This window comes from Ambystoma mexicanum, chromosome 10, assembly GCF_040938575.1.
Source record: "Ambystoma mexicanum isolate Mex_15411 chromosome 10, UKY_AmexF1_1, whole genome shotgun sequence".
Classification (NCBI taxonomy): Eukaryota; Metazoa; Chordata; class Amphibia; order Caudata; family Ambystomatidae; genus Ambystoma; species Ambystoma mexicanum.
The window spans coordinates 774,643,379-774,671,013 of NC_090932.1; the positions used below are offsets into that span (position 1 = coordinate 774,643,379).

The following is a 27,635-nucleotide window of genomic DNA, read 5'->3' on the forward strand; positions in this document are numbered from 1 at the left end:
GTGCAGCAGAAGCAGCTCTGCCAGTCCAGAAGGGTAAGGAATGTGCAGCAGAAGCAGCTGTCCTGGACCAGAAGGGTAATGTACGTGCAGCAGAAGCAGCTGTTCCGGCCCAGAAGGGTAAGGGATGTGCAGCAGAAGCAGCTTTCCCAGCCCGAAAGGATAAGGGACGTGCAGCAGAAGCAGCTGCCCCAGTCCCAGGGGGTAATGCCATGCCCCAGGCCACTAGTGGTCTGTCATCTGGAGCCCAGAGTGGTCCCAGCCACACAGGGGCAACACCAACATTAGATGACAAGAAGGCAAATCCTGCACAGCAGGAACAGGCTCAACCCCATGGCACGCACAGGACACTGGCACGTTGAGGAAGAGGAACTTCCATGATGAAGAAATCCAGATCCTCATGGACTACGTGATCATGCACCACTGTGACATGTGCCAGCAACTGGGGAGCACACATACACCTGCTCATCGTGTGGTGCATTGGCAGCATGTCACGGGTGAGATCAACACCTTAGGATTTGAGAAGCGCACTGAGGAACATGTAGTGAAGCGCTGGAATTACATCACCTGTCACACCAAGTCCAAGTTGGGTGCCAACCTCGCCTCTGCTCTGGCAACTGGAGGAGGGTCACCAGAGGAGGAGGAGCTGACTGAGCATGAAGAGGATAGGAGCCAATTCATTCTAATGGAGCAGGTGCAAGGCATGGGAGGCCAGCAGAATTACGAGGACACGTCGGGTGCGTGAACAACATTGTGCATTCTGAGTACGTGTAGTGAAGCATCATCAAGACGTATGATTGTGGTACACATCTGGCTGCCTTCTAATGACTGCCCCCGGGTGAACCATGTCGTGGTGTACTGACTCCTGTCCAGTGAACACAAGAGTGGATACAACCCATGTGTTGTACATCAGTTGAACATGGCCGTGTGACAGTACTCATCCCCCACTAGCATACCCACCCAATATCTGCAACATGATACCACAACGTGCCCTCTTGTTAGCTGCATCCATGATGTCAGTGACTCTGCTCTGCTAAACATGTGCTTGTGTCTGAAAAACGAATTACACTTCATGCCCTGCAGGGTATAGATTCTCTTTTCACACATGTACGTAGGTGCTTCCATGCTATATAGAACATCCAAGATGAAAACCAACACGCCTTACGGCATTCCCAAAGTGAGTGTGCATATGTATAGACTGTGCACATCCCTGCTGCCACCATGGCAATGACTTCTGAGTCAAATCGTTGTGAGGCCTGATCTCTGTTACCCTCCCACATTCAGCACAAACTCCATGGGTCCATGCCCTCTCCCTCTTGTGGGTCATTGTACCTTGTTCCTAGCTACAACTCCATTGACTTACTTTCTCCACTTCACAGACCTTAGCTAGGTGGTTCTCTTACAGCCATACATCAACTGTGACTTTTTCCTTTTTCACACACTTACGGCATGTTCCCATTGTGTACCGTCCCTGTGCACAGGGTCGGACTGGGACAAGAAATAGGCCCAGTCACCCAAACAAAAGTGGCCCACCGCTCACCTCAAAAAAGTGGCCCACCCCTTGCCTCACGACCCTTGACCTCTGATGACATCACCGGAAGTGATGTCATCTGACCCCACCGCAAAGTAACATCCCCGGAAGCGATGAAACACGACTTTTCACCCCTTGACAAAGCAGGAAGTTGCATCAAATAGCATTGTTTCTAAGTACACTAAATTACTGTGAATCCAAGCAGACGTCCAAGGCCACATGATAATATATTATTGTATAGCACTTACGCTTAAGCTCTTTTTTATAGAACAAATATGCATACAATATCACCCAACCTGTGTTGGTACTCATTTATTGACCTAAGAAGGATGAATGGCTTTTAGAAAAAATAAAAAAAATAAAAATTTGAAGAAAAAAATACTTTTTTTTCAAAAAGAATTTCTTCCAAACTGGCCCAGGCATGGCCAGAAACCGGCCCCCACTCCCCAGAGACGATTTCGGCCCAGCCACGGGCCAAAAGGCAGAGGGGCCGATCCCACCCTGCCTGTGCAAGGTCAACACTGGTGTGGCATGTGGTGGATGCAGACTTGGATGTGGATATGTGTGTCTTCATGTTGCCATGTCATGTAATTGCACATCACAGAGCCACATGGACATGCCCATTTCACTGGTATTAGTAAACAGTTATATGTGCAATGTGCCATAGTGTGCTTGTTAACGACCCTGTTTGTTGGCAATGTGTCTACTGGCAGCATGGCCTTGAGCAAGGAATGTTGTTGGCAGTCTGCGTATGCCATGAACAGATAGCTTCTTATACATGGTGTGTGAATGTGGTTTCTCTTATGCTGATATGCCCTGCATTTTGTTGCATGACAGCAATGTGATACACATGCTTACTGTAGACACGTTGCACATGACTCCACATGTCTTTTTCTGTCCATGTGCAGGTGAGGAGGCACCAGATGCAGAGGAGGAGGGGGGAGAGGAGGAAGAAGAATCCGTGGTGTTTCAGACCACCGGTGGAGGATGTGGCGTGGCAGGCCGTGTGAATCCACTGGTGCTACAGACCATCTTGAGCCTTGCTGCAGACAATTCAGACTCTTTGGACCCCAGTAGCTCTGATGCTGGACCGGATGTGCAGTCCTCAATGCTGGCGGAGTTGAGAGCACCAATGGGTGGAGCAGTTGGGACCTGTGAGTCTGCAGGGGGTCAGGTGCTTTCACAAGGCCAGTCAGTGGTGTCATGCCCATCTGTGGTGGTTATGGTTGCAAGACCAAACTCCCATGTATTGATTCTGGTCCTGGGGCAGATGTCCAAAGGAGGGTTGCAATCCTGTAGCCAGAGACAGTGGCATCACAGCAAGGGCCATGCTTCCCTGAGTCAGGCAGGCATGGGCACCGCACACCTGCGCAACGTGTGCAGACTGGGCAGACAGTGTGGGAGTAGCAGATGTTGCATTCCACACACCGACAGGGTGTTGCCTATGAGAGTTTGGCTGATGGCATGGATAGGGTGGCCAGTTCCATGATCCCCCCCGCAACACAGGTGGAGCAACAGCTGCACGTCATGCAGTCCACATGCCACTCACACAGGCTGAGAATGGATGCCAACATCAGGGGCCGACACGCAGATCTGAGGTCTCTGCAGGCATCCCTGCTTGCAGAGGGTCAGGCACACAGGGAAGCCCTGAGGCGTGAGTTGTTGGCCCGCAGAGCTACAATCCATGCAGAAGAGGCAGCCACCAGAAGACTTTTTCAGCTAGGAGGTGCTATCATTGAGGCATACTATCACGGAGGAACTCTGTGTAACCTGTGAGGTTGTGCATGGTGACTTCCAAGCCCTCAGTCTGCTGGTGCATTGATCAGTGTCACACATGGCCGCTGCCACTGCGGACCAGGCCAGGGCACTGCGTGGTGAGCCTCCAGCACCATTTCCACATTCTGATTCAACACAGTATGGTGGTGCCAACAGAGACATGCCTCCTGGTCCACCATAGCCGTGTGGTCCGTGAGCCCATTGAGGGGATTTCTTATATTTTTACTTCCACCCATGTGGAAGTTGACATGCACTCTGCCCCTCCCCTTCGTGGGTGGAACTCTGCCCAGCCCCCGTTCCATGATGGATATTTTTTATTTTTTTTTATTTATTTTTGATACTTCAGTTGACCTCAGGCCCGGATGTTGGCATTTTATTTTTGAATTGGCCTCTTTTATTTGTATTATATTTCTTCTTTTTTTCTTGAGGTGTGCTGTTAACCTCTCAAGGCCATGACATTTGCAGTGGTGGACATGCAGTCATGCATAGTGAGGTCAACTTGCATGTTTGCATGGTGGTGCACAGTATGGCATTTGCAGGTAACTATGGGTTCGGTGTTTCCTCGCACATGTGTGCTGTGTGCAAGGTACTTCACTATGCCTGTTGTAATGTCTTCTCCCATGTTGTTTCAGTAATCTGTGATCTGGCGGTGACTGCTGTCCAGGGGGAGACACCCTGTACCCTTTGACATCCATGCTCCCCATGCCCTCCACCAGGAACTGTCCCTCCTGTACCTAATTTGGAGACACAGTTCCAGGTGAAGGTGATGCAGGATTCACACCATGCTGACACTGTTAGCGGGTAGGCATGAGCACTGTCTTGCATGTTGAGCATGCTTGATTGGTCACCATGTTTGCTGTATGTGTGACATAACTTATCTGTGCTTGCATGCTACCATATCTGTATGGTTATTTAAGTGGTACTCATGTCACTGCCTTACCTACCTTAGTCAATTCACCTATGGCCGCACCTACTGTGGTGTAGTGCATGTCATTGGCCATCTCCAATCCAGGCAGTGTACTCCTTGATGTGGCATTTCCTTGGTCTCCCCTCTCAGTGTCACTCTCTCTACCTCTCTCTATTGTGGTACACTGCACTCATGGGCAGATCACAATCTATGTCCTGTCACCCTCTTGCTCCCTGAGGTGCTTCTGCAGTGGGTGCTCTCTGCATATTTTCTTTATCAATTCATGTTTTGTCATGGATGTGCATGTTCTTTCTGTGGTTAGTATGTATGTCATTGCATTTAGGGAAAGCGTCTCCCAATGGTGTTTCTCGTATGCAAGGCACGTGGGTACCCTGTGCAGGTAAGTGAAGGGCATTAGCAGAAGCTTGTGTGGTGTTTGCATGGGAATCTTGCACTGTGTGTGATCACTTGGGATTGACATGTCTTGTGGGGCACCAGTACTTCTTCATGGGTGCATGTTTCACAGGGTGTGCTTCTAATGATAGGTCTGGGCATGGTGTTGTTTCGATGGATCGGTGGGGCCACTGGTTTCATATTCAAAATTGTGGGAGTTTAAACTGTGTGGGCCTTTCTTGGGTGTTTGGGGGTGGGTTGCATGACCAGCTGTTTGTGGCCTGTGACAGGTGTTGATGGTTGTGCTTGTGTGTGTCTCATTGCACTTTGACCATGTGTAATAAGTGACACTTTATATCCCCTGCAATGTTTGTGCAAAATTTGCCCTCTCTTGCTTAGGATTCATCAATTATGGTGTGCAGTACCAGTTACAAGCCACAACCATGTGAACATTGATGCCCGTTTTTGGGACAATATGATATGATATGGCCTTTATAATACGCCTATACACAAGTGTGTCAAGGCGCGATGAGGCAAGGGAGGGGGAACAGAGGGAAGACAAAGACAACTCTTACTAGGCCAGGTGACATTGAGATCACGCACGTGCAGGGGAGGGGGGAAAGGGTAAGTGCGGGGGTAAAGAGAGACGGTCAGTGCAATAAATAGGATCAACTGTAAAGAATAAATAAAATAAGTAAAACAATAGGTGAAAGTGTGGTCAGCTAGTGGCAAGTGCAGGGGTAAGTGCAGACATCAAGTGTCGAGAGCTGGAGGGGACTGTAGGCATACAGAAAGAGCCCCCAAGTGCAGGGGTTGCTCGGGAGGCAGTGCAGGTGTGCAGCTGGCAGGGGAAGGGACCTGGGCCCGAGATCAGAGGGTAGCCAGGTGACCAGTGCAGTTTCAGTCAGGAGTTCAGCAGGGAAGAAGAGGAGAGAAAGCAGAAGCAAAGAGGAAGGTCTTGAGGTGCTTCTGGAACTGGAGATGGTTCTCCTCGAATTTCAGGGAGGCTGCTCCAGAGGGAGTCCCTAGTCAAAGAAAGAGATCTGCCACCAACTCGTTGCTTGGAGAAGCGACTGACCCTGAGGGAGTTGGAAGAGGATGAGCGAAGAGCTCGCGAAGGAAGATATTTAGGAAGAGAGAGTTGGAGGTATTGAGGCCCCAGGACCGAGAAGGCCTTGTGGGCAAAGCAGATGGTTTTGAACTTAATCCTTGCAGCCACTAGGAGCCAGTGCAGAGATTTCAGTCCTAGAGAGATACGATCCCTGGGCTTGAGGCCAAGGCTAAGTCTCACAGTCCTGTTCTGGATGAGTTGCAGAGGGCAGAGAGTAGAAGCAGGCAGATTTAGAGAGAGGCTGTTGCAGTAGTCCAGCCTAGAGAGAACTTGGGCTCTGGAGGAAGTGAGCTTCTGGGGAAAGGAGAGGAAAGGAAGGATACCTCTGAGGAGGTGCAGCTGGTAGTGTGACTTCTTAGAGACGTCAGAGATGTGAGGAGAGAAGGAGAGAGTGGAGTCGAAGATGACCAAGAGGTTATTCGCCTCACAGGTTGGAGAATGAAGAGGGCCAAGAGAAGCCGGCCGGAGAGTGACAGGAAAGGAGGGAGCAGGTGTGCCGATGAGGAGAGTCTCATTCTTACTGGCATTAAGGCAGAGATCGTTGCCAGCACACCATTCCTGGATAGAAGACAGACAGTCAGAGATGAGAGAAGGAGAAGAGGTGGCATAAAGGAGCCTGAAAATGAGCTGAGTGTCGTCCGCATAGCTCTGAAAGTTGGGGCAGAGAGCGGCAATGCGATGTGCAAGAAGTGCCAGGTATTGGTTGAACAGCCAGGGAGAGAGGTTAGATCCCTGGGGAACACCACAGGTAGAGATAGAGATAGAGGAGAGGAAGGACCCAAGTTGGACCTGGGAGGGTTGATTGGAGCAAAAGAGGTCAGTCAAGCCAGGGCCTTATTGGTGATACCCAGGTTATCACAGAACCGGTTGAGCAGGATGGTATGGCTGACCGTGTCAAAGCCAGATGAGAGATCAAGTAAGAGGAGGACACGGGGTATTGGAGGAAAGGTTGGAGAGCAGGTCTTCACGGATGATCAGGAGAGCAGTTTCTGTGCTTCTGGCAGCTCTGAAGCTAGACTGATGGTCATGGAGACAACCAACCAATTCAGTGTGAAGATTAAGCTGGGAGATGGCCAGCTTTTCCAGGAGTTTGCTGAGGAAAGGAGTGATGGAGATTGGCCGGTAGGTAGCAGGGCAGGAAGGATCGGCAGAGGGTTTCTTAAGAAGAGGGTTACAAGGGAGTGCTTCAGGCGGCAATCAAAGACTCCAGATGCTATGTTGTGTACCAGCACATTATGTTTAGTGGTGTTGGTGTTTTCACATGCATGTCCCATGCATGCTGCACCATGATGTTTGCAGCTTCAAGTTGATCACATCTGGGTGCATGGTACTGCTGCATTCAATTGAATGAAGAATTTGACCAATTATATGCTGTCACAATGAAGTCTGCATTGACCATGCACGTTTGCATCCTACATATAGCATGAATGTATCCGTGCTTGTTGTATCACATTGCTTTGTGTTGTCTGCTAATGTCTTCCATTGCAGTTGAGTATTAGTGTACTTGCATTCTTGTGCTTTGCATCACGGCTGAACTCTACAAAATGTGCAGGGAACTTGCCAACCCATCCACAGTATCTTCTGCCCCTACTCCTTCATAGTCCCTTTGTAATGCACTTGCCCCTCACTTATTTTCAAATACCATTGACATACTGAACATCCTTGCCATGCACTCTTCCAACACAACCCTCCCCACTCTGCCTCCCCTACCACTCACCCTCCTCCTTCCTCCTTCTCCTCCTTTGCTCCTGTATCCCTTGAAGAAGTAATCAGAGTTGTCAACTCAATGAAGGTCTCTTTCTAATAGGTTGTCCCATGCTCATCCAGGACCATTAAGGGCAACACCTTGTCTCTCGCTCCTACTCTTGCTGATCTCTGTAACTACTCATTTGCTACTGGTTCTTTTTCATCCTCCCTCAAGCACTCCCTTGTGCGCCCCATCCATACAATACCATCTGCAGACCCTTCCTGCCAGCCAACTACTGACCCGTTTCCATCAGCCACTTCCTGGGAAAACGGCTCGAGAAGTTGGCACTCCCCCAACTCAACGCCCATACCAAACTGGTTGGCGGTCTACGTGACCACCAGTGTGTATTACAAGCTTCCTGAGCCCCGAATACTGCTCTCCTGAACACCCACGAAGAACTGGTTGCATCCTCAATTCACAATTCCCTTCTGTCCTCATCCTCCTTGATCTCTCTTCTGCATTTAACACAGTGAATCATTCCATCCTCATAAAATGAGCGGGCACTGGACTGGCTTAGCTCAATCCTAACCGACCATTCCTCCAAAGCCATTCTTGCCCCCCCCCTACTTCCACCTCCACCTGTGGCACACCAGGGCTCCATTATTTTGCCCTGCCTCTTTAACATGTACATTTCCCTGCTGGAATGTGTCATTGCCTCATTCTCCCCCAAATTCCTTTGCTATGCTGATGGCACTCTACTCTTCTTCAAACTTCCTACAGACACATGTGCATCTTCCTTCATCCCTGACTGCCTCTCTGCCACCTGGGTCTGGTGCACTGCAAATGATCTCTGCTTCTATGCCAGCAAAACCAAGAATCTACCTATTGGATCCCCTACATCCTACTTATTCCCTTCACTCTGGCCTTCCTCCAAGGGCTCCCGCCATGCCCTCTCCTCTGAAGCCAGGAATCCTCGCCTCCACCCTTTCCTTCATCCCTCATATTCAGGACATTGTCCCACTTTCAACTCTTCCTTCTCAAAGGAACTGTACCCTTCCATACCTTCCCCCAGAGACTCAATGTTACCCATGCTCTCTTTCTCTCTGAACTAGACTACTGCAACAGCCTCCTCCTTAATTGTCCTTTGTCCACCCTGCAACCCCTCCAGTTTACCCAGAGTAGGACAGCAAGACTTATCCTTGACCTCAATCCCAGGGACCGCATCTCTCCTGCCCTACAAAGCCTTCACTGGCTCACGGTCTCTGCACAGATTAAATTACAATTCCTCTGTATCATCCACAAGGCCATCTGGGGCCGGGGACACCATATCTTCAACACTTCCTGATCAAATACTCCCCTTCTAGACACCTGGCTTCCTCTGGCACCAACTTCCTACTTGTGAAGCGGTTTGCTAAACAGGTAGCTGGTGGTCAATCAGTTTCCTCTGCAGGCTGTCTTCTGTGTAATAGCCTCCCTCTCCCTCTGCGTCTTGAGCAGGACCCCCTTAAGTTCACAAAAAGTCTCAAGACCTTTGTCTTCTCCTCTTGCTAATCAAACAGTAGCTTGACTGATGTCCAGGGCCCTTATGTATCCTCGGGACCCTGAGCCCCCACATCTCGACGTTCATTCCTTTTCTTAGCACTTCACCCTCTACACTTTCACGTTCTGAACACTCACAAGGCATGGTATGTTCATCTTCCCTCCCAGTTATTCTCATGATTTTTTTGTACTATTAATTCAATTATTTACCTCTGTTGTAATTCATTGTCTACCTTCCCTTGTCCCTGCCCTGTTGCCATGTGGGTGCTTTGAAATAGTTTTGATAATTGTATAACAAGTGACCAATACATAATTAATAAATAAATGTGCTCCCATTACTGTGTTCGGTGCACTGTCCCAATACACGCAGGTGATGGCATGCTTTGTCATCTCATTGTTAGTCTTCCAGGGGTGTCCCTGCTTTTTTGTGTTCTCAATTATCTGCATATTTATTTTATTCAATTTATTTCCCTTTGTAGAGCGCGCAAAACCCAGAGGTATCTGGGCGCTTGTTACAGTACGTAGGTGAAACAGTCAACTGTCATATTGCATGATATGGATGTGTAGGCATAATCCTATATTACAATGACAGAGATGACACAGCTTGATGGAGTGAAGCTACAGGTCTTGTGTAAAGAGCCAGGTTTTCGTTATTTTGCGGAAGGAGTATAGCGAATGTTCAGATCTGAGTCACAGGGGTAAGGCATTACATTGTTTGGCCGCCACTATTGGGAAGCTGCAGCCGCCTGCTTTATCTCGTTTGAATTTAGGTGTGGTGAGAAGGTGGGAGGTGATGGCTCGGGTGGGTTTCTCAGAGTGTGACTTGGTTATTTTGTTGGTAAGGTATTTCTGGGCTGTGTTAGCGATGCATGTGATGGAGATGATCTTAAATTTGATGCTGTTTATGATAAGTAGCCAATGGGCAGTGCGTCTAGTGTCAGAGATCATTTTTTTGGGGGGATATTCAGTGCTGCTCTTAGGGCATTGTTCTGAATGATTTGGATATTTTATTTTGGGTTTTGTGATATGTGATGTCTTCTCATTTTCATGCAGCATGTTGACTGATGCGTGCATTGTGTATGTACCATCGTCTAGTGAATGACGATGTGTGACATGCACATTTGCTGCATGTCATTGAGGGGGACAGGCAGTGTGGGGGATGTTGTTGTTTGTCAGTGTGTATGTTTGGTGTGTTTGATATGCATGCAGTGGCCAGGTGTTGATGCATGTGTGCTGGGGCACATGTTGATGGTTGTCTTGTGAGTTGTTGTTTGCATGTGTTGATTGTCACTGTGGGGTGCCCATGGCTCTTGAGTTTCTGGGTGCATGGATGTGTTAGCTGCACTCAGTTTCATTTTGTTCTTTGTCTGCAGATCCTTCTGTCAGGGAATGATGGCTATTTCAAGGGATGAAATGTGACTGTTGACTGCATGGGGACAGGTAAGATGTGCATTTATCTTGATCATTATGGAATGGCTACTTTAATTGCTGCGTGTCTTGATGTGGTCATTCGGGTGGATCACACTCTTTGTCACAATTTTCTATTACCTCTTGTTAATCGTTTTTTTGTGGAGGGGGTTTATTGTGGTCATGCTGACATGTTGAGTAACTTGTGGGTCAACACTGTACTGCTTTTCTACACCCCAAAATAGAGAATTGTTTGTGTGCATCATGCACATTGTAGGACATATGTGCAGCTATTAGAAATTGTGCTTGTTGTATTTTGTGTCCATGTAAATTGTAGAGGCCATATATGGCTTGCAGATCTGACATGATGTTTTAGGATTTATCGATGCTTGCACATTTGACAGGTATGTTAGTCAGATCCACCAGAGCGCCAGGGTACCACTAGTGCGTGTTATAAATATCCTTTAACTTTAAACATGGGATGGTTTCAGTGCCAAAGAGGTGATTTGATTAAATGGTTGGCATGGTGGTAGTGGTGTCATCCCTCTTCAATGTGTTTCTTTTGGAAATACAAAAAGAAATGTTGTTTTAGTTCTAAGGGATGCACACAAATGTGCACTTCCAAGGCAACATTCTCACGGTGGTTTTGTGGGCACAGTGGATTGACCCATTGTCATCATTGAATGGAACCTGGGTTTTGGCGGGATTGGGTGCACTCCACAGCACAAGGATTTTAGGTTAAATAAGAATGCACAAGCTGGGTAGGTGCAGCTTCTCCACCTGCCCTTAGCCTAGTCATACGCAAGTGGTGTGCCTGTGGGTGTTGATGTGGTGCGACCACCATGTCCACCGGGACGCCACATCGTGTTTCAACATTGTGCAGGACACATGCTGCCACAATGATCCTGCATACTGCTGGTGGTGCATATAGAAACACACCACCAGAGTGGTCAAGGGAGCGGAAACGTGACTTGTGCACTACGAATGTGCGCTCCACTATGCCCCGAGTTGCGATATGGGCAGTGCTGTACCTTACCTGGGCAGGTGTGTTGAGGCTGAATATGGGCATCATCATGTATGTGCTCGCAGGGTAGGCACCATCCCCTGTAGAGGTGAGAATGGTTGTCATTTGCATTTGTTGACAGTGTCTATTGATCTGTGTGCAACATGCATGCATGTACATGTCCTTTCATACTCACCAATAAGCCATGTGTGCTTCCCAGCTTCCAGGGCTCGGTCTAGCGGGGACATCCTGAAGATGTAACTATCATGGGTGCTGCCAGGATAATTGGCATACACTTCAGTAGCCTTTGCATCACACAACCTGAACATTGATGGAGCGCCAATGTTTCTGGTTGCGGTACATGTGCTCAGTTGCTCAAGGTGGACGTAGAGCAACATGTGTGCAATCAATGGCATCAAGCACTTTTGGGATGCGCGCCACAGCATAGAAATCCGGGACTGCTTGCCTTTCTGCTGGTGTTCTGGGCATATAGATATGACGGCGGACAGAAGGACATGCAGTTATGATTGCTAACAACTGGTGTAAGCTGCGTGACTGTGTGGCCTGGGAGATGCCACCTACCATGGCAGTGATACGCTGGAATGAATGTGGCCAAAAAATGAAGAACAGTGAGAACCTTTTGCAAGGGGCTCAGTACTTGGGAGCACATGGTGGGTGATGTGAGTTCATCTTCCCACTCTGTGACCAGGTCTAGGATGATATGGGGGGTTACCTATACCTGTCATAGACCTGGGCATCAGGCATCCCAAAAAGGCTGGTCCTTGGTTGTAAGATCCGGGCCCTGGCCATCCTCCTCCTCCTGCGGTGTCCCACATGGTGTATTCATTGTGGCTGTATAAATGCGTTTGTTGATCGCAAATGCTTTTTATGCGCATTGACATTTAAGCCTGCTATCACGTGTCGTAGGTGTTTCTGAATTTATGCTTGGTTTTTCAGTTGCTGGCGTTCCCTGTTCAATTCCATGAATACGTTTGTTTTGCACACGTACGGGCTGGGCAATTGTTTGACGGTGGAAAATCCCTTGTAACGCCCACATTTTTGCTTGTTCTTCCTCATTTCACGTGTCCCGCCCCCTTTTTAGGTGGCTATGCAGGCCCAGCCGGCCCTTCCCTTGGAGTCTCGCGCAATGTGTTCGTCGGCTCGCAGTGACGTGGTCGGACCGGTGCGGATTCCTCGCAAGTCCCGGGTAACCCCCGCGCATTGTGTTCTATGAATCGACGTACAGGGATTTGCGCGCGATTTCACACGCAAGTCACGTTTTTTCAGTGAAGATTATTCCATGAATCAGGCCCTCAGTGTTCACCTTACTGGGGGAGGATTTTGGAAAGATCATCTCTCCCAGCAGAGGTCCAAGGAATTCTTCCTCATGTGTTTGTCCAAATGTGTATTTTAATTTTGTATTTTCTTTGTATTAGTATTGTATTTTGTATTTGTATTTTAAGATTTTTAACGCGCACAGAACAGAATAAACCGTAAAACGGCGCAGATGAAAAGTAAGATTGATACAGAACACAACTAAGCCCACATAGAGGACCACTGGGATACACTTACTAAACAGGAACGTTTTCAGTGCTCTATGAAACTGATAGAGTGATCTGAGGTTCTTTAATTCTAGTGGCAAGGAGTTCCAGAGTTTTGGAGCAAAAACACAAAATCTTCTATCGCCCTGTGATTTGTACACTGAGTGGGGTATAGATGGGAGGTGGCAATCACTGTAACGCAGCTGTCTTACAGGTATAGAGGGGCAATACCATTTACACATTTAAAAATAATGCAGACTACCTTAAACCTTTTGCGATCTTCTATTGAAAGCCAATGGAAATCACAGAGAAATGATGACGCCGCATTTTGTGCTTTTTGGAGTCTTTGGATTTGTTAAAATGGGATACCCAACAGTTGACAGTTACAATAATCCAAGTGAGCACTAGTCAAAGCGCCAACTACAGACGCATGGTCTTCTTTAGGAATGTAGACGAGTGCCTGACGTAGGAGACTCAGAACAAAGTGTACTGCCTGAACCTTTGCTCTAACCTGCCTTCTCTACCAAGGTCGTCTTGCCACAAGCAACCCAGATTCTTTACCATAAATGCACATTTTAGACTTTTTCCAAGAAGCGTTGGAATGGGCATTTCCTTAGCTGTGGTCAACAGATGTCTAGGTCTGAACAAAATAAGTTTGGTCGTGGCTGCATTAAGTTGTAGTTGATTTATAGACATCCAACCCCTTACTTCATCCAGACAATACCCCAATCTATGGAATGCTTCCACAAAAAATAATCTAATGAGAATCTGAGTGCTGTCTGCGTTAGAGTTGAAATTCAACCCGTGACGTCTCCGAATTTCCAGAAGAGGCCGAATATACAGATTGAATAACAAAGGTGACAGAGATGAGCTCTGCAGAAGTCCACAATTCAGCCTGATGGAATCTGAAAGGAACTCACCACGCCAGGGTGAGGCGACAGGTTGGGAGAGAGCAGAGAAGGTCCCAGTATGCAGCAGCACACCAACTCTCGCCTCCCCCCAACGTCTGCTCTGGGGTATGTCAGCTCATTCTCAGTCCAGTTTACTTCCGGGTGCAAAGCACATCAAGCGATAAGCGTATCAGAACAGCGACCTACAGGATCAGTGTTATCATGTCTGTCTTCTACTAGTTGTACATGAAACTGAAACAACCGAAAGACGACATTCATCAGACATGTCAACAGTATTAGACATAATGAAATCCAGATTTGGGTTGAGGCAAAATGATAGGGCATGCCTTGAGTTTCCAGGCGGTATTTCCACTCATAATCATGCAGTATTTATAGGATGTGGTATTTTTCTCATGCTGCATAAGGTAACAATCTCAATACCAATAATGATTCTGATTAGTAAGTGCAGGCTTCATTCCAGATGTGCCCTGCTTTATCCAATTCCACCCCTGCTGCCTTTCCAATGAGCCCAAGAGTCCACGTGGCGTGAGAAAAGAATGCCCACACATTTAGTCACTGTACAGAAGCAAGCTTTTGCCCACCTCAAACACTGCTACCTTACATAACGGTAGAGCTACATGCCAGAGTAGTGACCCTAGTTCTCAGCACCAAACTGAACTGCAGCAACACTCTTTTTGCTGCTCTACCCGAATGCCCAAAATAGTATGGGTATGCAAGCAAAAAACCTAATGAAACGAGAGATTATGACCCCCCATCCATTAAAGATTGCATTAGTTCCCCATAAGAGCATGGAATACAACTCAAAGAAGAATCTCTGGCCCTCATTCGCCTAGTTATCATGTACAGTTCTGACACCTTGGCTCTACTTCAAAATCACCACTTGCAGGCCCCAATGACCACTCTGCTCCGCCGACGTCCCCCGTTTTGCCGTACCCTCATCCAAACGCGTGGGCAAAGGAGATCAACGTGTCCATGTGCAAATTCCTGTCTCTGAAACAACCCCCCAAAACCACTGTATTCTTCATCTGCTTCTTCAGAAAGAACTTCAAAACTTTAATTTGTCATCAGTTCAGGAGCCCATTGTAGTGATCATGATTCTCAGGAGATACGTGTAGGTTCCCAAGGTAAGTTCTTCATTGAGTTAAATCTATAAGTAAGACCTCGGTACATGCAGGACTAGAAACCCACCGGTGCCCACCCTGGTAACTGTCCCCAACAGTCCTGGGTGGAATCATCGGAGCAGGGAGCATTCCAATCACTGCATTCCACCTGTGACCTCACACACTATGGCACCACACTCACATGCACTCATACACATACACGGTTGGTGAAGGCACAAGATACTACACCCATCAACTAGTCACCATATGCAAAAGCAATGTTCAAATGTTGAACCAAGGTGGTATTGAGCCCAGGGCATCCAGGCGACGTGACACCATCCCATTAAAATGAACTGCATGGAAGCTCTAACCCATGTGAGCAGAGAGCTTGAGTAACAAACTGAAAGGATGTAACAAAGAGGAAGTATGCAGCAACCAAGCATGATGACTTAATAAGGTACCCAGCCATTTTACCAAAAATAAAACAGAGTGGTAAGTTCACCGAAAGCGAAAATACCGAAGAAATACTGAACATTTTAATTAAATATGTATATGGTAGTGGGGTAAAGGGTTAGGATAGGTTTGGGATGGGGTTAAAAGGGTAGAAAAACGGGGGCGGGGGCTTGGGTGAGGGAACCACCCCCCGAATTTAAAAAAACAATTCAGTATTTTTTTGGGTATTTTGGCCACTCTGAAATGTATCACTCTGCTTTTACCTTTGGTAAAATCAGATATAGCCCTTAAAAAAAATACCTTTATGGTTTTTGCATCATTGACAACACATGTCAAAGGCCACTATCCCCTTGTGGCAAAATGACTACTATTCTGCAGAAGTACAATAGTGAGTAGTGGATAAACCGCCTTCTCAGCCCCACTCTACTACGAAAGCAGCAGTGATCCCAATCATAAAACAGAAACAGGCACTCACCGAAAGGTATGCCTCCTTCACCTCTATTGGTAATGTGGGATGGGACAGGCTGTATTGCTCAGGAGAGGTGTGAGCTGGTACAGATGCAACTCAAACAATAATAGTACAGTGGTACTAAAATAAAAAGAATACAGCCAAGGCTCTATAAAATAGGAACTTTAATAAAACTCACAAAGCACTCAACAAATTAAATACACTTACGACCCATCCCTGTAAAGGGAACACAGGGAATGCAGACTTTCAGAGCAAAGGGGGCACTCTCCGTGAAGTCATAGGTGCAGGAAATTGATTTGAGTGGCTCATTTCAATGTTCAAGGACAAGCTCAAAAAGTGGGTCCTGAAGTTGGACCCGGGAGCCAGGGTCTCTTCAAATGCATTTGGTTTATTGTGTTTGGGGCACAACAGTGCTGATCCAGGCTTCAAGGTGGTTTACTGCAGTCTAGTCAGTGCTGAGATAGCCGAGTTGTGCTTTGTAATTGCGAGTTGGCCTAGAGTCGGTATGAGGCATGGGCTCCCAGTGGATCAAGGCGGCGTTTGAGACAGGTTGAGTCAATATCTACCAGCCATTCAAGTCAGAGATGCAGTCGGCGGACGAAACGATGCACCTACTGGATTGAGTCATCATTTGAGATAAATGAGTTGATGGATTCCGGAAGGCTAAGACAGTATTCAATTAAGTCGCCTCTATGCCATTGAGTGGGCGATAAGTTTGAACAGCACAGAAGCGGTTGAAAGAACCTAGTGCCACAAGCAGCCCCAGCATTCCTGAAGAGCTTGGAGTGTTGCTCGAAAGTGGCCCGAGGTGGTCAACAGGGTTCTGAGCTGCTTCTAGACTTCTGGGTTGCTAGGAGGGTCAATGCAGGAACTCCAGGGAGAAGGTGAATTCTTTGTTTCCGCAGTTCTTCTCAGGAAGCTTGCTTGGCACCTAAGGGGATTCTTTACCTCCAGTGAGCAGGAGCATGGTTAAAGTGCACAGGCAGCAGAGGGGCCTTGGTCAACAGCAGTTTCACCCCAAATGTGCCCCTAAGGTGGTTAGCGGTTCGTGAGAACAGTGTTCCTATTCTTTGGAGCCTTCTGTCTTCACCTCTATGGCAGAGGACATTGAAGACTGCATGCCCAGCAAAGTTTCATGGGAATCCTGCTTGTCTTTAAGTCCAAAGATAAATCAACTAATGGCAGGATTTCATCCTTTTATGAAGGCAAAATGGTCCCCTCTCTAGGACAATCCTCTCCCCCTGTACTACTCTAACTCTACCTCCTTCCTATATCTCTTTCTACTTAAAAGGACTCCAGTAATCAGTGAAACCTGGAGTGAAACGTCCAGTTCCCTTGTACAACTTTCTTTGAAACACTGTTTCCCATGGCTCTTCCTGAGGAGGGTCCCTGTGTCCTGCCGGAAGGTATAAACCTTCTTCAGAGGGATCAAAGGACAGCTTCATGGACAGAATACCAAATGGCTGTTGTTTCCCAGACGTGGGTCCCTTGCTCGCTGCACCACAGGGAACCAGGCTGCACCTCACTGAGGAGGTCCAACAAGGCCGAAACATGTCTGGGGTTGCTTGGTTTTCTGTGCAGAGGGGATCTGGCCTAGCAGTTCGGGCTGGGCTGCTACCTTCGGTGGCGGCAGCTGGTGACTGATTTGCACATGGCTGGTCCCCTTTTGCAATGGCGCAGACGGGCTAAAAAAACAGTGGTGTGGAAGGTTGCCCAGAGCAATTGCCAGTGGTTTAGATCCATTCAAAACCTTCCACCCATCACTTTTGTGGTCAGTTTGTTTCTCCTTGTGAGAGAGGGTATGCCCAGATGTGGGTCCCTTGCTCGCTGCGCCACAGGGAACCAGGCTGCACCTCACTGAGGAGGTCCAACAAGGCCGAAACATGTCTGGGGTTGCTCGGTTTTCTGTGCAGAGGGGACCTGGCCTAGCAGTTCGGGCTGGGCTGCTACCTTCGGTGGCGGCAGCTGCTGACTGATTTGCACATGGCTGGCCCCCTTTTACAATGGCGCAGACGGGCTAAAAAAAGGTGGTTTGGAAGGTTGCCCAGAGCAATTGCCAGTGGTTTAGATTCATTCGAAACCTTCCACCCATCACTTTTGTGGTCAGTTGGTACACCCTAGCCAGACAGCTAATACACACCCAACACTCTCATTAATGAATTGCCTCATCAAGCTGACAGTACTATGACATTCAATTGCCAAGGCTGCATCATTGTGTTACCTTAGCTGCTACCATGTCATAACTAGACATGGCTTATATTTACAGTTTTTGGTGTCACCAGTTGGCTGGGGTACACAATTGTTATATTTAAAACCAGAGGTGCAGACGATTAAAATGCCACTTCTTCCTGTTGGAACTTTGTGTTCATGCAGCTGTCAGGAATGCACGTGTGCCCTTTAACCCTGACCTGCTGCCACTGCAGTGTAGCTGCTGGGGATGCCTGGAAATTGTGATAACAAGAGAACATGAGAGCAATATAATTTTGAAATGAAGCATTGTGAAAGTTTGATCTGATTTGCAGATGTCGCTTCCAGGAACAAAATGAATGATCATTTTAATAATAAAATTAAAAAGCTAAGGCTGTTGCACCCTCACAGATCGCTTTGTGTCCAAATAATATAAGGAATTCTATATTTCGGCTCTCTTTAGATGTAAGCGTTGCATGTCTTAAAGAATCTAACACTTACTTGGATGAATAACACAAGCGTTAATATTTAAAGAGAGAGAGGAGAGGGAAGGACAGTCTCAGAAGAAAGTTACCGTCTGTGTCAGTCGTGTGCATTTTTCATGCCTGTCTGCTGTTACTGTACCTCACTTGGCTAAAGATAGTTCTCACTATGGGAGGCAAATCCATACTGTGGCGTGAAACAAATACACCCGGAGTAGGCTCGGTAGTCATACCTGGAAACCAAGAGGACAACCTGTGCATGCAAGATCTCCCGTTTCCACTGGAAGAGGTGCCGGAGGAGGGGTTCAGAGGTCAACTTCTCATTTCCAGCCAAAGAAGGATTGCACTGCCGAAGGTCAGGGTCGGCTGGGGTAAAGAATAGCAGTGGGCACCACGCCAAAACTGGTGCACATTCATAAACCGCAGTGTGTGAATTTTCATGACAAACTCTGAGTCTACTTTCTGGCGGAACATTTTTTCGGGGCAATTTATGGGAAATGGTCCATTGGTCTGTTGCGATTGTTTAAAATTAAAAGCTGCACATTTAAGTGCCTGACACTGGTCTGTCAGTGCCACTGATGGGGCATGTGCCTGTTGCCCAAAAAACTAATTTGAGAAGACCTAGTGTGGAGAATGTAACATTGTACGTCCTGAACTTGATGATTTTCGGCAGGATAGCTCAGGGGCAACGTGCCCACCTTGAAAGCAAAACAGCACGAAGCAACACAGGTTCGATCCCCGGGTCCGCCCTCAGAAACCTCTGAATGTTAAGCGTGTTATTGGTAACCTATCATATAATTCCATGAAACCTGCAATAAAATACAGTTTAAAAAGAGCATCTCCCAGCTACAAATTCCAATATTTTTTATAGTGAATCCATTTAGCTTTTTACGTTTTTAATTAATGTATTTCTTTTATTTTTGGATTTGTAGAGCGCACTAAAGCCCTCAGGCATCGAGGTGCTATAAAATATAAGGATACTTAAGAAGGCTTGCTTGAGAGTGTTTTTTTTATTATTGCTGAAAGGTTTCTCAAGGCCGTTTTCCTTGTTTTCCTTTTAGTAGAATCCCATAATAACCAATATTTGCAAACGTAAGTGCATTTTAATTTTTAAAAAATTGTACACTATAAAAAATTTTGTTCACACTGTTAAACAAATATTCTGTTTAAAGTGGCTACAAATTCACAAAAATATACGTGTACAATGTGTCTTGTTATGTTACCGTTTGAGTCGTACCCCTTGCACAGACATATAATTAGTGAACATAAAATAAAAAATAAATGGCACAGTAATCACGGTGGTCACATAATCTGTCGTCTGTGTGGCAGCATTACATATTTACTCCTGGTGGCACGAGCTCGTGGAGAGTGAATGAAATACAGCAAAACATCCCCCGTTGGCTCTTGCCATGTGGATTAAAGCCTCCTTTGACCTAGATTCCCAAGCAGGGCACATTTCAAACTGCAGCACGCGATGGGCGGGTAAAATGCAACTGGTTAGTTGGCGAAAGAAAGTCCGAATGCTGCCCAGGGAAAATGCGCAGATATGTGGTATACGTTCCGCCACGGTGTGCAGTGCCTGTCCCAGGCAGGTGTCACTAGCTGCCGTTTCTAAGAACAGTGTACAGTGATTCAGCCTTTTAAACCTGGCACGTGGGGATCCCGTTACAGCTGTGTGGCCAGGATAAGGTTATAAGTGGAGGGAGGACCAGCCGGAAATCAATTTCAATGCCCTGATGCCCGAGACGTGGTGGTGGTGCTAGCCGGCGCGTCCTTCCACCCGAGCAGGCAGTGGGCACGATGTTTGCTGCCCGGACTGGGGCCGTGGGCGGCAAAATCGCCGTCGAGGACAACGCGAAGCTTCGAAAATATTCCGTGGTGTCTCTGAGCAGCCGCGACAAAGCGCTGAAGGGCCTCTCGGACAATGGCAAAGGCAAGAGGCACAGCGCCGCGGGCCAGGTGCCGCAGAAGGCGCGCAGGTTCGCGCTCATGCGCGAGATGGAGATGAACTGGTACCTGAGCACCTTCGAGCTGTCCTACGAGCACAGCGTGGCCATCACCACGGGGATGCCGTACAGGTAGGAGGGCGGCCCAGGCGTCTGGGGGCGGAAAGGCGTACGTCTTGTAATAAGTGTGCAGTCGCTTTTCTAAAAAAAAAAAAAGACCTAAACTGTGATTTGGGTGCCCCTGAGAGGATATCTTAACTTAATAGCATTAAAAGGTAACAGTTCACGCCCAGATAACCGTGATAACAAAACATTTGGGGGAAAAGAATGTAACATCTGTTTGTGTGATTTCCAATGAAGTAATGTGAAAAATAAAATAATAATCGACATTTGATTGAAGCACAATGAAGCAGTGAATTGTAAAGCGATTGCTGAATAGATAATTAGAAATGTAATGTATTGTTAACCTGAATTGGGGTTGCTGGTTGGGTAGCTAACATATCACCTTTGTTTTTTGTGCTTTCAATTGGTTCTTTTCTCTTTCTTTTTGATCAGGATTTAAGTTATATGACGTGGCAATGGTATGTATGGCTGGTCACCATTATTGTCTTTTTTCAATTACAACAGAATCACAAACATAAGAGCTTACAGCGCATGCGCAAAGGGTGTATGGATTCCGTATACACTAGATATTGGACGTTAATAAAACATACAGTAAGAAAATAAAGTCAAAAGTCAAACTCATTTGAAAGTGTAGCTCGCGCGTTTCATAACATCAAGCGGAACGTTTCATGAAATGGATGCTCACGTTTTTTCTTAAAAAGAGAACATTTTTTTGGAGCCTTTTGTATGTCACTGGGAAGGAACACTGTCAGAATGTCTCATTACAGGTATGACGCTGTGGGAAAAAATTGTCGGAAACGGAATTACCACCACGTTTCCCGTGCTGCCATGCTACGAGTATGGATGGCCCTGGAGTGGGGATTTACCTCCAGCATCATGCTGGAGGTAAATCTTCCCAGTGTCTGCTAAAAAATCGGCAGAATCAGCAGAATTATGGAATTACCGTAGTGGTAATTCTGCAGGCGGTAATTCCGCTGAAAAAGCCCCATAGAATCCAAAAGACTGAAAAAATGGGGATTTACCATGCCACCGCCACTTGTAATGCAGCAGTAATTCCACCGGACCAAGTGGCGGTAACAGTAATTCAGTTGGGCAGCATTCCAGCTGATGTACCGCCAGAATACCTCCCAACTCGTAATGAGGCCCAGTACCTTTTCTCGACGGGGAGGGAGCCCTTGTTGACTAAGCAGGATTTAAAAGGCTCAGGATCTTCACATATGGCCCAGTGGAAGGGCTCTGACCTCCCAATCAGAACTTATGTTGGAATAACATGTCAGCGTGCAGCTGCAGAACCGCGGAGACGCTGCAGTACCCGGTGGCTTTTCAGTTCTAACGCATTTACATTGCAGTGCCAAGGTACACTGACAGGCAGTGGAAATGCACCTGTGCCGGATGAAGTTACCAACATATAATATTTAATTACATTAGTCTGAGCAAAGTGTGGGGGTGGAAAAATCATAGGAATCTACCTTGCAATAATGCAAACGTGCTTAAAATACTACATACATGTTGTTCACGTATGATGAATTTCAGTCAGTCTTTGACTTGATCAAAATATTGTAGTTATCCAAATGCCTGCACTAAATTTCGTTGTTGCTAGGGCTGACCTCTGCCCCCCACATAGGAAAATCCATCTGCTTTTTCAGAATGCTGTAATATTTGCAAATGTCCTCAAATGGAATTCACTGAAGTGCTTTTGTTTAACAAATATTTCTTGTGGCTACCCAAAACACCTAACTGCACTTTACTAGAGCCTTATCGACTGAGGGGGGAGTCACTATCACGGAATAATGACCCGGCCGCAAGTTATGACCTGAGACTAAGCTGAAGATCAAAAGTTGGAGAAGGGTCATTAACCCAATCGATAATAACCCCTTCCCTGGTCTAGATGGAATGTCTATTAGCACATAGTAGCGGGTAGTGATGTATTATTTTATAGTTGTGATGAAGTAAATAAAGTGAATTAATAGAACATTAAGTAAATAGACACAATGCCTGATTCACAGAGCATTTTTCAATGGGATTGCACCATTATAAAAGGCTTCTGAGAATCAGGCCCTAGTGTGTATGTAAATGATTTATTTTTTTATTTTTTAGTATCTACATTACAAAGTTGTCTCCCAGTAAGCATTGAACTTGTAAGCTTGGTAAGAAAGCAAAGGATTTAGCATGACACTTTTGAAATGAAGCACATGTTTTCATTCCATGTTGGGCTTGTTGAACTGTGCTTGGTGCAACTCTCCACTTTGGCACCCAATTTGTTACTGATGCTGTGAAAAAAGGGATTTACCCTTATTGTGGACACTTGCTCTGCTATTGTCTCGCCTCTTCCAAGATGGCTGCACCCTTCTCAAGACTCGAGTAGCCTGGGCCCAACTCCTCACCATTGGCTTTTCTCCCCTACTTCAGCCAATCGGTGGCACCTGAGGCGGGAGCCGGGCCATTCCTCAAAGGCCCACATCTAAGTCCCACATCTGAGGCCCACATCTAAAACCCTGTCAACTCCCTGTCCGCTGCCTGGCTGGGTCTGGAGGTTTACCCTGCACCACACACAAATACATTTTTGTTTGCGTTCCTGCATTCTTCTGAGCAACTAAAACTATTGTGACACTTCACTTCACTATGGGTTAGTCACTTCTACTTAATAAACGCCTCCTATCCCCCTGACTGTCACACCCTCTACCCCTCTCACCTGGACTCCCACTTTCATTGCCTCTAGCTGTGCCCAGTGGCTGGATTGTGTTTCATTCTGTTCTGCTGATTTTGAACTTAGCTGTGCCCGGTGGCTGCATTGTGTTTCATTCTGTTTTGCTGATTTTGAACTTAGCTGTGCCCAGAGGCTGCATTGTGTTTCATTCTGTTCGGCTGAATTCGAATTTAGCAGTGCCCAGTGGCTGCATTGTGTTCATTCTGTTCTGCTGATTTCGAACTTAGCAGTGCCCAGTGGCTGCATAGTGTTTCAATCTGTTCTGCTGATTTCAAACTTAGCTGTGTCCATTGGCTGAATTGTGTTTCATTCTGTTCTGCTGATTTCGAATTTAGCTGTGGCCAGTTACTGCATTGTGCTACTCTGTCCTGCTGTTCCTGTCTTGTACTGTCTCTTCTGCTTGCACCCCGTGTCCTCCACCAGTGTTTCCACGCCCCCTTACGCTTTTGTTTAATTCCCTACCCACCCCCCTTTCTCTCCCTTCCCCCTCTTCCACATCACCTATGGTGCTCTCTGTTTCTCCTATCTTCTACCTCTGTTTCACCATCAACTATCCTGCCCTTCTCACTAAGTCTGGTAGGAAGAAGTTAAAAAAGGATATCATAGTCTCCAACCCTGGCCTCCCTATCGCTGACACCTACACCAGCGCTTCCTCCAGACAAACCCTACCAGCATCCTCTTTGTCGTTCCTTCACCTGGCCTATGAACTCTTCATATAGTCTCTGTGCTCTCTCCTTCCTCTTCCCTGCCCATTAATGGTGGCACCCGTTGGGAGGCCCTCGTGGCTTCCTTCCACTCCTCTAAGGTCATCATTAATGTGTATCTTAATGGCACCGTCTTGGTCCAAGGCCCTCAGGCCAAACTCCTCTCTTTGACAGACGCTTCCCGCGACATATCAATTTCCTTTCCTCTCCTGCTGTCCCTTCTCTCCCTTCTTCAGCTTCCTTACCGCAACTCTCTGCCACTTCTCTGGCACCCTCTTCCTCCTCCTCGGCTACATTGCCCTCTCCTCCTACCTCTTCTGCCCGCCCTCCGGCTCCGCCGTCGCCTCTGCAGGGAGTACCCCTGACTTGTACCCCTCCCCGAAAGTCTTTCAAGGATGGCAACCTTCTCCACCTCGCCACTCTTAACTCTCGCTCAGCTGTCCAACACTCGTCTGACATCTGCCGTCTCCTGGAAGAACTTGACCTTGATGTCCTCGGTCTAACCGAGACATGGTTCACGGCTAGCTCTGTCACAAGCTTTGACAGTCTCCTCCCTGATGGCTACAAGAACCTCTATGCGCCCAGATCCAACCGTTCTGGTGGGGGTGTAGTCCTGGTCTTTCAGGAGTGAATCTATCATTCATATGCAGGCTTATTCCTCCTTTTAATGCCTGGTCTGTAGGCTTTCTCGCTCTCTCCTGGCCACTCTCTCACAGTGGATACTATCTACCGGCCACCTGGTCGGATCACCTCCTTCCTCTACGAGTGGGAGGACCTCTCTTCCTCCCTCATGGCCTGAACCACTCAGCTCCTCCACCTTGGAGACTTCAACATTCATCTGGAAGCTTCCTGTCCCGCAACGGGACTCTTTCGTGACCTTTGCGACTCTCTCTCTATTCTTCGCTCTGGCCCGACTCACTCTGCAGGGCACACTCTTGATGCTCTGATCTCCTCTAACCTCCTACTCTCGAACCCTCTCACCACTCCTCTCTCCTGGAGTGACCACTCTCTCCTCTCATCTCTCCCTCACTAGACCCGAGCCCAATTCTTGCCCAAACTGCCACCCACCTTCTCCGTCATTCGACCCATGAAGCGTGTGTCAGCTGAGGCTTTCACTGCATATTTCTCTCCCACTACTGCACCTCTGGCTGAATCATACCCTGACACAGCCCTTTCCAACCTCCACTCTTCTATCTCTGATACTCTTGATGTACTTCCCCTGTCATGAGGATCTGCATGAAGCCTAAAATCAAGTGCAACCCCTGTTAAATTCAGATCTCATCACCCTTAAACACAAGTGTAGGGTGGCTGAGAGGAAATGGTTGTCATCTTGTACATCTTCTGACAAACCGGCCTGCCGCTTACTCCAAAGGCAATGCCGACTCTTTGTCCTCACTAAGAAGAGAGCTCACATCCAATTGCGTGTCTCTGCAGCATCTACAAACTCAGCCAAACTCTTTCAAATATGCAAGGAACTGGCCAATACTGCCACAGACTCTACCTCCCCTGTCTTTTCCCAGGCCCTGTGCACAGCCCTAGTTTCTCACTTCATCTCTAAAACTCAGGACATCCTCTGCAGCTGCTCGGATTCACCTGCTTCTCCCTCCACTCTCTACTCTTCCCTTGGCCCTGTTGCCCCCCCTCCCTTCTCTGCCTGCCCTCTCTTCTCCCCTGATGAGGTTTCTAGACAAGTCTAATCAATGAAAACCTCATCTAAGCAGGTCCTTCCCTGTTCTTCCAAAACCATCAAGGACCACATTGACACCCTTGCTTCAGCCTTGGCTGACTTCTGCAACCACTTTTTCACCTCTGGAACCTCCCTCTCCCCCTGAAGCACTCTCTTGTGCACCCTCTTCTCAAAAAACCCTCAGCCGACCCCTCCCATCCGGCTAATTATCGCCTGATATCTATCTCTCCTTTCCAGGGTAAACTCCTGGAAAAGCTAGCAATCTCCCAGCTTAATCTTCACACTGAATCTGTTGATTGTCTCCATGACACGGTCAACCATGCTATCCTGCTCAACCGGCTCCATGATAATCTGGTTATCACTGATCGGGCTCTGGCATGGCTGACTTCGATCCTCTCTGACCGACCCTCCCAGGTCCAACTTGGGTCATTCCTCTCCTCTATCTCTCTCTCCACCTGTGGCATTCCGCAGGGGTCTAAACTTTCTCCCTTGCTGTTCAACCAATACCTGGCACCTCTCGCCCACCGCATTGCTCTTCCCTGCTCCAACTTCCAGTGTTATGCGGATGACAACTAGCTCGCCTTCAGGCTCCCCTCTGCCACCTCTTCTCCTTCTCTCATCCCAGACTGTCTATCTGCAATCCAAGAGTGGTGCGCCACCAATGATCTCTGCCTGAATACCAGTAAGACAGAGATCCTCCTCATTGGAATACCTGCACCCCTCTTTCCCGCCACTCTCTGGCTGGCCTCCCATGGCCCTCTTCCTGCTCCCACCTGTGAGGCTAAGAACCTTGGGGTTATCTTCAACTCCACACGCTCCTTCTCTCCTCACATTTGCGATGTCTCTAAGAAGTCAAACTAGGACTGCACCTCTTTAGAGGTATTCTTCCTTTCCTCTCCTTGCCCCAGAAGCTCACTGTCTCCAGAGCTCTAGTTCTCTCTAGGCTTTACTGTAACAGACTCTTTTTCAATCTACCGGCCTCTACCCTCTGCCCTCTGCAACTCATCCAGAACATGAGTGCGAGACTTGTCCTTGGCCTCAAGCCCAGGGATCCTATCTCTCCAGCACTGAAATCTGTGCATTGGCTCCCAGTGGCCGTAAGGTTCAAATTCAAGACTCTTTGCATCGTCCACAAGGCCTTCTGGGGCCTGGGACCAAAATATCTCCAGCTTTCTCTTCAGAAATATCTTCCTTCTTGAGCTCTTCGCTCCTCCACATCCAACTCCTTGAGGGTCAGTCGCTTTTCGAAGCATCAAGCTGGGGGCAGATCTCTCTCTTATGCGGGTGCCTCCCTCTGGAACAGAATCCCTGCCTCACTGAAACTTGAACAGAACCATCTCTGGTTCCGGAAGAAGCTCAAGACTTTCCTCTTTGCTTCTTCCTTCTATCTTCCACTTCCTTGCTGATCTCCTGTCTGATATTGCACTGGTTACCTGGCTACCCTCTGAACCACTGACCCAATCCCTGCCCTCCCAGTTGCACACCTGCACTGCCTCCTGGCAACCCTGCAGTTGGGGCTGTATCTGCAACCCTACAGTCCCCCTACTTCCACTTATCTAACACTTGTTGTCTGCACTTACCCCTGCACTGCCACCTGCTGGCCACACTTCTTTTTTCTATGTCGTGATCCTAAGTCTCGCACGTCCCCTCCTCCCCTTCCCCTGGAACTTTTCCCCTTCCCTCTCCCCTGCACTTGCGCAATCTCAATGTCACTTGGCCTAGTAAGATCATTGTCATGTCCTCCCTTGTTCCCCTCCCTTGCCTCATCACTCCTTGAAACACTTGTGCATATGCGCGCTATAAATAAAATATCATATCATATCATGAACATTAGGTAAAATGTAAAAGTAAACAGTTTCTCCAAAGTGATCATATGCCTTTTTGAATGTGTATTAAACAAACGATCTTCTCAGAGAAGTACCTTGTTGAAAGAAATCTTTATATATAATGATGAATGATTGTTCTTTTGAATAT

General features: G+C 47.5%; 1 protein-coding gene across 1 annotated transcript in view; it reads left to right on the plus strand.

Moving 5' to 3' along the window:
• The first annotated feature begins 19,982 nt into the window (after nucleotides 1–19,982).
• The window catches only part of KCNAB1 (potassium voltage-gated channel subfamily A regulatory beta subunit 1), a 1,977,401-nt gene continuing 1,969,748 nt past the window's right edge, over nucleotides 19,983–27,635 (plus strand). Inside the window, exon 1 of the mRNA XM_069618430.1 lies at nucleotides 19,983–20,572. Within this exon, the coding sequence (XP_069474531.1) occupies nucleotides 20,295–20,572 (278 nt within the window). The 5' untranslated portion in view covers nucleotides 19,983–20,294. The remainder of the gene's footprint in view (nucleotides 20,573–27,635) is intronic.